The sequence below is a fragment of the Mesoplodon densirostris genome, chromosome 16, assembly GCF_025265405.1.
Source record: "Mesoplodon densirostris isolate mMesDen1 chromosome 16, mMesDen1 primary haplotype, whole genome shotgun sequence".
Classification (NCBI taxonomy): Eukaryota; Metazoa; Chordata; class Mammalia; order Artiodactyla; family Ziphiidae; genus Mesoplodon; species Mesoplodon densirostris.
Genome location: NC_082676.1, coordinates 57330087 through 57343202, shown reverse-complemented (window position 1 = coordinate 57343202; position 13116 = coordinate 57330087). Strand labels below are relative to the sequence as shown.

General features: G+C 44.5%; 1 protein-coding gene across 1 annotated transcript in view; it reads right to left on the bottom strand.

The window, feature by feature from the left end:
• The window catches only part of GSPT1 (G1 to S phase transition 1), a 30495-nt gene extending 21830 nt beyond the window's left edge, over positions 1-8665 (bottom strand). Inside the window, exon 1 of the mRNA XM_060119878.1 lies at positions 8052-8665. Within this exon, the coding sequence (XP_059975861.1) occupies positions 8052-8400 (349 nt within the window). The 5' untranslated portion in view covers positions 8401-8665. The remainder of the gene's footprint in view (positions 1-8051) is intronic.
• Positions 8666-13116: the final 4451 nt, after the last annotated feature.

The window sequence follows — 13116 nt, the reverse complement described above, 5'->3', positions numbered from 1 at the left end:
TAATCCTCTTTACACACTAAATACAGATATTCAAAATAGCCATCCTAACTAAAATATCTTACGCCTGTTAGCTAAATGGTGTGTTCATTAAAGAAAAAAAAATAAAAACAACTTCAGTGCTGTCACAGAAGTCACAAGTGTCCTATACTGCGTGGAAGTGAGAAACTGTGTGACAGTTCTGTCCGAGATGGTGGAAATGTGCTATATCTGTGCTGTGATGATTGTCACTAGCCACATGTGGCTATTAAAGCACTTGCAAGGTAGCTACTGTGACCAAGGAACTGAATTTTAGATTTTACTTAATTTTAAAATTAAATAGCCACATGTACACAGTTCTAGCTCCTCTGAAGGAGTAGTCTCCTCAATTGCGGTAGGAACTTGCCTTATCTGGTTTTCCACTTCTTTCCCATTACTGGTCCACCCCACCACCCTGAAGGGCTAATGAGCTCTCTTCTGAACTCCTCTAGGATATGACCCTTCTTTCAATTACAGATCCATCTACACACATAGCTTAGTTCTTTTTCCCTAGGAGATTATGGACTGCCAGAATGACTGGTTTTCTGAAATATGGAGGCTTTTTTTCCTCTACTCTTGTAATCTCCACAGGTTGGCACAGTGTACTGTATAGAATAAATATACAGTTAATTTTTACTGAATTAATTCAAGCAGTTTCCGTTAGGGTTCAGTAGAGTAAAAACAATTTTATATGTGCCAATTTTCTAAGAAAGGAGTTAGAGAAACAATATCCAAGCGATGTTAAAGTACAGCTTGAATAAAAAACTAAAATTCTCTAGCACACAGGTGACCATACAGTCTTACCAAACTGCATGCTGAGGCATTCTTCTCCCACAGACAACACTGTTAAACAGTAAAGGCAGACATCAGAAAGAAAAGCCCACAGAACATATACAGTCCGCGGTTTTGCCTTAACTACCTAACACGCTAAAAATAAAAACACACATGTTACAGACAGTGGTGAACAGAGCTGTTTAAAGTATTCTACATGATTTCCTAAAATGTATGAAAAAGTAATTTCAAAATATTACTTTAAATTAGAGCATTGCCTACTTATGACAATGTCACCCAGCTACTACTGAGAAAGAACATGGAGACAGTGCCATAGTGCACAAACTCATAGGCCCAGTTTCTGAAAAAGTGTCTCAGCCAAAAATATCTTTTAATATCCAATCACTAGGAAACTAGTCGAGTTACTATATTACTAGGAATAAGCTTTGAAATCAGACCTAGATTCTAATCCTAACTCCTCCATCTATTCATGGATGTCACCTCACCAGAAGTTTATTTAGCTTCTCTGAACCTTAATTTTCTTATCTGTAAAAATGGGTCAACAGTACCTATACCTCAAGAGGTTGTTGTGAAGATAAGGGCATATTAACCACGTGGTAACTGCTCAATAAATTTATTATTATGAGGGCTTCCCTGGTGGCGCAGTGGTTGAGAGTCCGCCTGCCGATGCAGGGGACACGGGTTCGTGCCCTGGTCCAGGAAGATCCCACATGCCGCGGAGCGGATGGGCCCGTGAGCCATGGCCGCTGAGCCTGCGCGTCCGGAGCCTGTGCTCCGCAATGGGAGAGGCCACAACAGTGAGAGGCCCGCGTACCGCAAAAAAAAAAAAAAATATATATATATATATATATATATATATTATTACGAGCATTTCAAAGCCCCATAATAATTACAAAAACTTTTAAGAATGAAATAAAGAAAAGCAAATTCCAGGGCCACTCTCTTAGAAAATCCATGCTGGTTGTAGTAATTAGCTCTAGGCATGCCCTTTTTCCCCATTATTAAACAGCATGGTGTGCCAGAGAGAGCACTAAATTAGCGCTGGCAAATTTGGATTCTAGCCTCAACTGTGTCCTTAAATCTGTGAGTGACCTTAGGCATTCACTCAGCATCTGTAGGCTTCAGTTTCTTCATCTGAAAATGAGACTGTATTACTGCCAGGTCATTTCTAGCCCTAACATTCTAAGAACCTATTTTCTAAGAACCTATTTACTCAGTCACTAAAGCAATGCCACATATCAACCTGATTAGGCTTTTCTGTAGGGTAACTAAAATCCCCCTCTTTTTCAAACAAACCTAAAAGATAGTCTTATTTATGATTTATATCCTATCTACTGCAAAAACAATGAGATAGTTAATTTCAGATACCACAAAAAAGTACAAAGAAAACAGAAAAACACCCATGTGCAACCAAACTCTCAAAGAAGATGGACACAGACTACTTAGCACTACAGTAACCCACTGGAGTTCTATAGAACTAGTCAACCGGGAAATTTCCCCAGTGACATTCTAAGGTACGCACTTTTTAAAAAAAATTGAGGTAGAGTTGATACACAATATTACATAAGTTTCAGGTGTACAACACAGTGATTCACAATTTTTCAAGGTTATACTCCATTTATAGTTGTTATAAAATACTGGCTATATTCCCTGTGCTGTACAATATATCCTTGTAGTTTATTTATTTTATACATAGTGGTTTGCTAAGGTATGCTTTTTTCGTTTCAAGTGAAGTGACATACAATTACTTTGTCAGAATGTGGTCTGGAATTTGGTGCGACCACTCTCAAGCTAGGCTGGTGAAAGATGCTCAAAAAATCCTTGCTAAGTGTTCCTCTCACCTAGGAAGTAGAGTATAATGGGCACTGGTTTAACTTGGAGTACTGTAACGACTAGGTTTCCTTAGAACAAAGTCATTTATGGAAAAAAACAACTACACATCTGTAGTCCAGCCACACTTTGTTAAAATCTACTGAAAACAAGGATACAACTTTTAAGAAGCTTTGGTATGAATCAGCAACTGACAGCTAAAAAAGCAGTCTGAGGACCTCAGAACAATCAAGGACCTTCAACTAGTAGCCAAATTCTTGCTTCCCCAACATTTCTAAGAACTGTGAATAGAATGATGAAATTCTAAATTAACATGCCCAATAGACAGCCAGAATCACAGTAACTCACTGCTGTTTGATATGAAATAAACAAACCTCTACTTAAAGTAGTGTAAAGATGACTGATGCTGTACTCTAGCAAATTTCTAACAAACTTAAAGGATGAATTTTATATGTTAATTATAGCTCAAAAAACCCACCCCCACTCTTATGGTATTGTGCTCTTTGGTTTTAAGATTTCACAACTGACTTTATACAAGGGTACCTGTGAACAGTTCTTCTCAGCTTTGAAAGCCCTCTACACCCTGTACCTGGCCCTCTTACCAAGAAGTGCCTTCCATTAGAGTAAACTGGGTACTTGATCCCTTTTTAGACTCCTTGAGAACCAGTTCTCCATCTTGGTGGTACCACTTCAAGTGCCTAGCACAGCATCCTGCCTTCTGTAGGCAGGCAAATGTCTGTTCACTAATTGCTATACATATATCTGAGCAAAACCAGAGATTCACATCTCAAAAAATGTCATTCTAATACTGCTAACTCACCCCAAAAGTTTATCAAATCTTTTCTTCCTTCCTTTCTCTCCAATCAGGAAGACAACGCTATTTTAACACTGTAAGACATTTCCTCCCCAGCAAAAAAAAACAAGGCTAAAATCTGTTCTCTACAATATTTCCCTAACTTGCTGTGATACGTTTTAATTGTTATCTTTTCATGCAGTACAATTCCAGAAAAGGTGAAAAATAAACAAAGGACACACACACACACAGAAGCAAAAAGCACTGAATAAAACCTGCTCTAAAGAAGGTTTATTCACATGGGAATTCCCTGGCGATCCAGTGGTTATGACTCTGCTCTTCCACTGCAGGGGGCACGGGTTCCATCCCTGGTCAGGGAACTAAGATCCAACATGCAGCGACATGGCCAAATAAATAAATAAATAAAAAATACAGAAAGTTTATTCCCAATCAAAATTTCTAACAATTTAAACAGCTGCTCAACATGGCACAGCACTAGTGGACGCCCTCACTTGTTCCCTGTATCCTCACACCTGAGCCGTTCCAACATGTAAAATCATGAAACAAGAGCCAAAACCGAATGATCCCTAATAATCAGTAAGTCAAGGTAGGAAAAGAAATAATACTCCAGGAACAATACTTTCTCTAATCTCCTCAGCCCACTTATCCCATTCACTGTCCCATCTGAAAAATCCTTTCTATGAGAATTGTTATTGCAGGCATTTCAGTCACATAGGAGAAGAAAAACAAGTGTCAAGTGGAGAACCATATCTATCATCTATGTAAACTTAACTATCAGTCAGCTGGTGTTCTTTAACATAAAGTTTAAGAGTCCTTCAGGACAAAACAACCATTACTTTGACTCTGGATCTTCTCTACTCTGGTGGCCCTGAGGAGGTCACCTTTGGGAAAATTCAGTGATTAACAAGGATCCACCAACTGGGGACGGTAGCACAACTTTGTGAATATACTAAAAAAACCACTGAACTTTTAAAAGGTGAATTTTATGGTATGTGAATCATAACAATCATTAAAAAAAAAAAGTCCCTCCACAAGGCATTCAGCAAAAACCAAACACTACAAAACAGAACATTTCTCTTTAAAATTCAATATAATTCGTTATATTTGGGAGATAAGCCCCCTCTAAGGGCTCACCGGGGACTGCTACTTTTATTCTATACCCATTTTACAACCGCAGAGTTTTGAGAGGCATTGAGGGTGGGATGATAGAAAGAACTCTACGAACTCTACACCATTACTTTAGAAGCTCTGGCAGTGTCTAAAAGTCCAGATTCTATGGCCTGAATGTTTTGTGTTCCTCCCAAAATTCGTATGTTGAAATACTAATGCCCAAAGTGATGGTATTAGGTGGGGCCTTAGGGAGGCCTTAGGTCATGAGGGCAGAGCCCTCATGAATGGGATTAGTGCCTTTCTAAAAGAGGCCTCAGAGAGCTCCTTTGCCTCTTCAGCCCTGTGAGGACACAGAAAGAAGTCAGTCAGCATTCTGTTATCCAGAAGAGGAAAGAGGGCCCTCACCCATCCAGGCTGGCACCCTGATCTCAGACTTCCAGGCTTCAGAACTGTGAGCAATAGATTTCTGTTGCTGACAAGCTACCAAGTCTACAGTATTTTGTTATAGCAGCCCAAACAGACCAAGACACCAAGTAACCCTGATTAACACTGCTGAACCTGTTTCTCATTTCACACTAAAAAAAGACAGAGCAAGACTGAACTTGGTGCAAATTGGAACTGAAAGTAAGTACATTCGATCACAGAAAATGTTCGTTCTAGCACACACAACCCTTGTCTACATTTTCATTCATTTCAGGGACTCTAAACGACCATCACTTAGCCATTTCACTTGCATCAGTAGAGAACTGCACTTAAGTGAATTATACTTAATTACACTTACATGAGTTCTACTTAATCATTTCTCTGGAAACCTATATTAAAAATTTTCAAAGAGATCCAAGGTCAACACTGCATCCCAAGCTCTGACTCGAGATAGCCGGATACAAGCAGTAACCAGCAGCCTGCCAGTGAAAGTGAACGACTCTGTGCCAAGGCATCTTCCTCTACCTGCTGCTCAAAGCACCACTGAAATTATTTCAAAAAAAAAGAAAGAAAAGAGAAAGGAAGACAGAAAAAGAGAAAACTAGCCTTCTTTCCAGAGAATGACAGATATTCATCCTAGACACACACATTTTAAAAGTCGTTCATTCATTCTAGCACTCTACCTATAGACTCCTTCAAGAGCTCCCCGGTATCGTTTAAAAACACACCCACCACCAATTTCAGCTATGGGTTAACGACAGAAGAAAACATGCTAGCCCTACAGTCCATTTCCTCAGTATAAAAAACTTGCAAACTTTATGGTTTCCCCTTTGTAAATTTCAACCTAACTGCTATTTCCAATTTTTTCCCTGCTTCTTCCAAGCATAGTTCTCTGCTCTGATGCTGGTAATTTATGGACCTGAATGAGCTGGAACATGTAATCCAACGGTGCCACATTAACTCTGGACCTCAATTTAGAAAATCCATTCTTTTCCAAACAGACATCCTACAGAGGATGGGTTGTTGTTGTTGCTGTTGTTGTTTTAACATTAACTGGCATTTTGCAGAAGCAGCTGATAGAGTCAGTCACACCAAGATACGTTTCTGATTAAAAAAAGAAAAAACTGACCACAACGTAGGGACCATAAGGTAGGGACAACCACTTTCCTATACATTCTTTTTTTTTTTTTTTTTTTTTTTCTTTTTGTGGTATGCGGGCCTCTCACTGCTGTGGCCTCCCCCGTTGCGGAGCACAGGCTCCGGATGCGCAGGCTCCGGATGCGCAGGCCCAGCGGCCACGGCTCACGGGCCCAGCCGCTCCGCGGCATATGGGATCCTCCCAGACCGGGGCACGAACCCGTATCCCCTGCATCGGCAGGCGGACTCTCAACCACTGCGCCACCAGGGAGGCCCTCCTATACATTCTTACATCTCCAATTTCTAGCAGTGTCACAGAGCAAAGGATTAAAACTGCAAATTGGCAAATACCAGGAAGAGAAAAGACAGTCCTTCTACGTAAGAGGCAATGCCTACTCACTCAAGAATGACCAACATTCCAGACCACTGCTCTAAGGAAGATGTCCCTTGATGACTGGCAACTCCAGAGTTAGGAGGGAGGGCCAAAAAATGAAATGACTGGATAAAAGCAAACTTCATGACAAGGTTTGGGGAAAGAGGCACTTTTAGGAGTTAGTAAGCGAACTAGTTTACGTGGCCCAAAGGACTTGGTCTAAGCAAAGCTAAGCTTCCTTATTCAAAGGGCAAACTTCAACGGCTTCACACAAGTAAAAGAAATACCAGTCAATAAAACAAGCAAATCCGAACTGTGTGCTCACAGACACACTTCCCAAAAACATTTCCCCAAACTCGCTTTTTGCCTCTTGAGAGAAAACTGTAGCCAAAGTCTCTGAAGAAACTAAACTCCTAGAGCACTTTTACAATGTCTGCTTATCCAAGAAATGCTAGAATATAGAACTTTAAAGAGAAATCAAGTTCACTCATTTGACATTCCTGCAAAATCAGTACCTGAAAGCATGCCATCACTTAAGCAGCCCCTAAATACACAAAGAGTTTTGAAGACTGAACTGAACTTGAAACCACAGAAAGCCTGTCTACTCGCTATGGTCAAAACGGCACGTGACACCTAAGAAGTTATAACAAATGCTTAGGTGTCTGAACAGACAAATTCCTGACACAGGAGCACAGAGAGTGAGTTACACCAAGTAACCTAAATAAGGCAAACGATTTTACGCAATAAAAATTCTAAACGTGTCACTAACTAAGGAGAAGAGTCCAAATCCCACTTAAAAAAAGGGCACACAAATCAGCGTAGTCTCCTACACACTTTAATGTTAAGTGAGGAGCTCTAACTTTGGGACACTGTGAACCTCACAAGCTTACAAAATGCTAAGGGTGAAAAAGATCTATAGATAGCCAACAGTTTCTGCCCCATCGCAAGACTGCAATGCATCCTGGGATTCCTTCAGGACGGTTCAGTGCCGTAGATACGTTAAATGTAATTAGTTTCAGTAATAGAAATTGCAGCGAGAGACGCTCTCTCGCCTAGGCCCAAGGTGAAGGGAAAACTCGACCAGCCGTCCTCCCCAACTCCTCATCTCTCTCAACGCCCATCCGGCCGCCTCCTCCTGGTTCCATCTGTCCTCGCTTCTAGGCCTCGTGGCACTGACCCGCGGCCGTTCCCCTCTCCGTCCCATACTGTTCCCACTTCCAGCGGGGAACTGCGGCCCCGGGGGGGAGGGGCGGACACCAGGCCCCTCCGGTGTGCCCGGCACCCTGCTCCCGCCCCGCCCGGCCCTCCGCCGCGGTCAGCCCACGCAGTTCGCCTCTCCGGCCCGGGGCCGCCCCACCCAGGACAGCGGGCGCCGCTGTCAGCGCCCCACGTGCCGCCCGGCCCCACGGCCACGCGTCCCCGGCCCGGCGAGGCGCGCCCTCAACCCCATCCCGGGCCCCATCCCAGGTGAGCTCCGACCCCCAGGCCGGCTGCTCCCGCCCTCGCAGCCCGGCTACCTCCCGCGTCCCGGGGCTGCCCCGCGTCCCGGCCCTTTACCCGAAGGGCCTCCCGCGCCGCTGCCGGCTCCGTGGTTGTTGGCGGCGGCGCCAGCTGGGGGTGCCGGCGACTGGGCCGGGCCCCGCAGGAAGGACGGCACGAACTCGGCGGCGTGGACGTTGGGCACGAAGGGCTTGGCGTTGACGTTGAGTTGCCGGCTGAAGGCCGCGCTGAGGTGCTCACGCTGGGCCTCGGCCGCCGCCGCCAAGGGACCGCCGGCGCCGCCGCACGGGCCCGGCCCGGGGGCTTCCATGTCTGCCTGGTCCCAGCAGTCCGGTGCTGAGTCGCTGCTGCTGCTGCTCCCGCCGCCGCCACCGCCACCACCGCCGCCACCACTGCCAGGATCCATGATCGGGGGGGCCGTGTGTGTGGTAAAGAGAGGGCGGGAAATGGAGGCGGGGGCTATGGGCCGGGGAGGAGCAGGCCGCGCTGACCCAGGGAAGAGGCGAGGCAGAAAGCCCGGGGGCTAGCGGCACAATCCCCGGCGTCGTCGCGGCAGCAGCTCCAGTCCCGACTCCGCACTCGCGACGACGACGGCAGCAGCGGCTCAGCCCTCCTCGTGTGTGCGAGCGGATCTCCTCCCACCCAGCCCCAACCACCTCCGACCGCCTCAGCGCCAACCCCACGCCCGGAGCAGGTTGATCCCTCGCCGCTACCCGTACCTTCGCCTCGGTAGTTCTCGGCCCCGGTCAACCCCGTTTCCGCCTATGAAGCGCGGTAGAAGGCGGAACTACGAGTTCCGGCAGCGCCCGCGCGACCCCGCTGCGGTTTTCCCGGGGGCCGACGGGAGTCGGAGTTCGGGGCCGGGAGCAACCGGAAGCGGCGCCGGCTCCCGGCATGCAGCGCGAGGAGGCGGAGGTCTGGTCGACGCTCGGCGGCCCCACCTGTCACCGGGTGGGGGCAGGGGTGGGAGCGAGCCCTGGTGCATTTCGGCGCGGGGCGGCTGACCGTGAGTCTCTCAGCTCGCGGGGGTGGCCCGCTCCGTCCTGTTCTACACAGGACGCGGGAAAACGAACAGCAGTTCTAAGGTGGAGAAAAAAGCTTTCAACTCTTGAAAATTCCTTCTTTCTCTTTTCACCAGCCCTCTGCGTTCCCTGCCTTACAGTCTCCGTACAGTGTTCTCTTTCTTTCCACCTTCCTCCTCCCCGCCCCCAGCCAGAATTTGCCCTACATTTCAAAGGCGACGCAGGGCGTCCTTCATTTCTGTATTCATTTGGTGAAGAGACAATAAAACCGTGACCCATTACCACTAAAACTGCAAAGTGGCTCATAAAGCGCTCCGGCCCAGGTTCTACCCCGGCAGAGGGGATTATTAACTGGAAACTTACAATGACTCACTGTCCGTATGACTAGTCATTTAAAGCCTTCACTCAAACTTTTCCGTCCCTTTCTCCTCCCGGGCAAGGGTTTTGCAAACTAAACAGAAGTTTGCCATATTCCATGATGTAGCCAGCTGGACCCAACTGACAGGGTTATTTTTGTGCGTCCAGCGTCGTTATACACCTTCAGGTGAAGTGGTTTTCTTTTGAATGGTCGGATTTGCTCAGGTTTTCCCGAAGTACTTGATTGACTGCATCTCACGCTGCCAGGTTGCGCTTCCGTAAACATGGGAAAAGAAAAAAAGCAAAAGATAAATACGTAGACCCAACTGCTCGAAGTAGGAAAGTGCCTGTTAAGTTTTCTTTTAATTCACCCTTGTGGAGCCCAAGTCAGAGAAAAACGTATTGTTGATATTTTTCTGCAAGAAGTCTAGACAGAGTGCAACTAACCTGTTAGCTAGAAATAACAGAGTACAGGGGGGAACACAGAAGGAATGTTTCTTAACAACCTTATGTTAAGGTCCAAAATCTAGATCTAGATATTAATTTTAATTTTAAATATCTATTTTAAAGGTAAAAGAGGACTCAGCCTAATGAGACAAATCAAAAACAAAGCTGTCAGTTACCTTTGAAAACCAGGCCTAAGTGGTTTGAAGTTGTGTTTAATATTAAATTAGCAAATTTGATGGATGCTTTGTTTCTTTAACACATAACACTTGGGAAATTGAGCCCTATAAATGTAAAGAAACCAGTGACCTCAATTATCACAAGGTTGGCTTTAAGTTTCTCAGCAGGCCTGTGGTTCATGCTCCCTGAAGGACATTGATATTTTTCTCCTCCCCACAACAGAGGATTTATTCCTCTGATTAATACAAAAATCTGCTTACAGCCTATTAATATAGTTCTCTGAAGACCCCACTGGATCTTTCTTATGTGACCTGCTTTAAAGTTGGTATTAAGTGATTGCCCTCAGGTTTACAGAGAATTTACCAATGATTGATATAAAAATCAGACCTTCTTTCATATATAGGAGACCTGCCTTGCTATTGACTCAGAGTCACAAGAAGAAGAAAACACAATGTGTCCGAAATAAAGTGCTTAAAGTGACTTCTGACTCAAGATTTGCTCTCCCCAACCTACTCCTAAGAAAGTGTCAACACAAGCAACTGACTCAGATGGTGAATCACACTGTCCTTCTTCAACCCTTGTCATCAGATACCATACTTCAAGAGGAATCACCCGGAGGGCACTGGGTGATCACTCTGATAGGTTAGTTCTTCACATCTAATTAGATTAGCAGAATTTCTTTTGGTGCTTTTTGTAGGGACAAAGAAACTGCTAAGACTGCAGCTTAGAAAAGTTGATGTCATTAACTGTCCCTGAATAGGATAATTATTCAGGAAAGAATCCACTCTGTTTGTTTTCAAAAGCCTTGACCTGCCAGAGGCACTGTTCCAAGCAGGAAAGGGAGAAGCTCTTTTTTTTTCCCCCCACGTTTTTCTTTATTTTTTTAAAATTGAAGTATAGTTGATTTACAATGTCTTGATAATCACTGTTGTGTTAAGACTGAGCAACTTGAGGTCAGAATCTTTTATTCATCTTCTTTATATTTGTAATGCCCAGTATAATGCCTGGCCTAAAAAACATTCTTAATAAATGTTGAATGCAGGAATCAGTAGGGAGTCTGGGACGATACTGCCCTTTTACACTCATCTGGGGCTGTTGAGACACAGGATTGTCAACTTTAAGAGACAGTTTTCCAAGGACGTCCTGCTATTCCCTGTGATACACACACAAGGTTAGCTTGACAACAGCTTAACTTTGCAAAGCTATGCTTGTTCAAGTCTGAGCCATTTTACCACAGATATTCCCATCTTCCAATGCAAATCCCCCCGCTGTCATTCCTAGTCTCTCTCTCCCTCTCCCTCTCCCCCCACCTCTTTCATTCTCTGTGGTCTTCCAAGCCCCCGCTTAGTTATTCTGCCTTTAAATCAGGGTCACAGCATTTGCACCTTTAATCAAATACACAGTAGTTTGTTTTGTTTTTTTAACCTAAGAGTTTATCTTTTATACTTCTGAACATGAGACTGATATGAAAAGTCAAAGCTGTCCCGGGCTTTTAGTGGGTGAAAATGTGTGCACACAAATGGACACTGATGTAGCAGTCCCACTCTGAGATGTTTTCTACAGAAATATGAACACAAGTGTGAAAAGCTGGTAATGGTTCCCATTCCCATGGGAACATGCTCCCCATCTCCTCTCCCCAATGCCCCTGAAAACCACCAATCTCCTTTCTATCTCTAGGATTTACCTAATCTGGTCATTTCATATAAGTGGAATCATACAATATATAACCTTTTGTATCTGGCTTCTTTCACTTAGCAAAATGTTTTCAAAATGTTGTAGTATGTATCAGTACTTCACTCCTTTTTATGGTGGAGAAATATTCCCTTGTATGGATGTACCACTTCTTGTTTATCCACTAATTCGTTGATGAGTAAATTGCTTTTATAACTTAAAGACATTAAAGGGAGTTCCCTGGTGGTCTAATGGTTAGGATTCAGTACTTTCAGCTTTTACTGCTGTGGCCCGGGTTCAACCCTGGTTGGGGAATTGAGATCCTGCAGGCTGTGCAGTGCAACCAAACAGGTGAAGTCCCAGTAAGGTGTAGAAACTACTTAATTGTATTGTGACAATGTCGATTTCCTTGTTTTGATAGTGTACTATAGTTATGTAAGATGTTACCACTGGGGAAAGCTGGGTAGTGGGGACATAGGACCTCTTGTAATATTTTTACAAATTCTTACGAGCCTCTAATTACCTCAGAATAAAAAGTTAAAAGGTTGAAAACTCTCATACTAACAAAAAGCCATGTTTTCTGAACTCTTCGAGCCCACTTGTAATTATACAGACGTTAGCCTCAGTTCCCAAGTCTTTACCAAAAGAATGTTTTTTTTTCTGCCTTTCTTAATTAAGTTTGTTTGGGCCAGCGGTAGCATTGGGGGAGGGGGATTTTTTTTCACCTTTGAGGATTTTATAAATATAGAATATACAAAGACCCACAAACACTCACATAGCTACATACAATCGCAGGATTGTCAATTTTTTTTAACTTTTTATTTTGTGTTGGAGTATAGTTGATTAACAATGTTCTGTTAGTTTCAGGTGTACAGCAGAATGATTCAGTTATACATACACATGTATCTATTCTTTTTCAAATTCTTTTCCCATTTAGGTTGTTACATAATACTGAGCAGAGTTCCCAGTGCTAAAAGTAGGTCGATGTTAGTTATCCATTTTAAATATAGCAGCGTTTGCATGTCAGGATTGTCAATTTTTTTTTAATCCTTCTTCCTTCCTTCCTTCCTTCCTCCCCCCTTCCCCCGTCCTCCCCCCGTCCCTCCCTCCCCCCTCCCCCCGTCCCTCCCTCCCTCCCTCCCTCCATCCCTCCCTTCTTGCGTTGGGTCTTTGTTGCAGCGCACGGGCTTTTCTCTAATTGCAGTGAGCAGGGGCTACTCTTCATTGCAGTGTGCAGGCTTCTCATTGCCGTGGCTTCTCTTGTTGTGGAGCACGGGCTTAAGGCGTGCGGGCTTCAGTAGTTGTGGCATGCAGATTCCAGTAGTTGTGGCTCGCAGGCTCTAGAGCGCAGGTTCAATAGTTGTGGCACATGGGCTTTGTTGCTCCGTGGCATGTGGAATCTTCCTGGACCAGGGCTCGAACTCGTGTCCCCTGCATTGGCAGGTGGA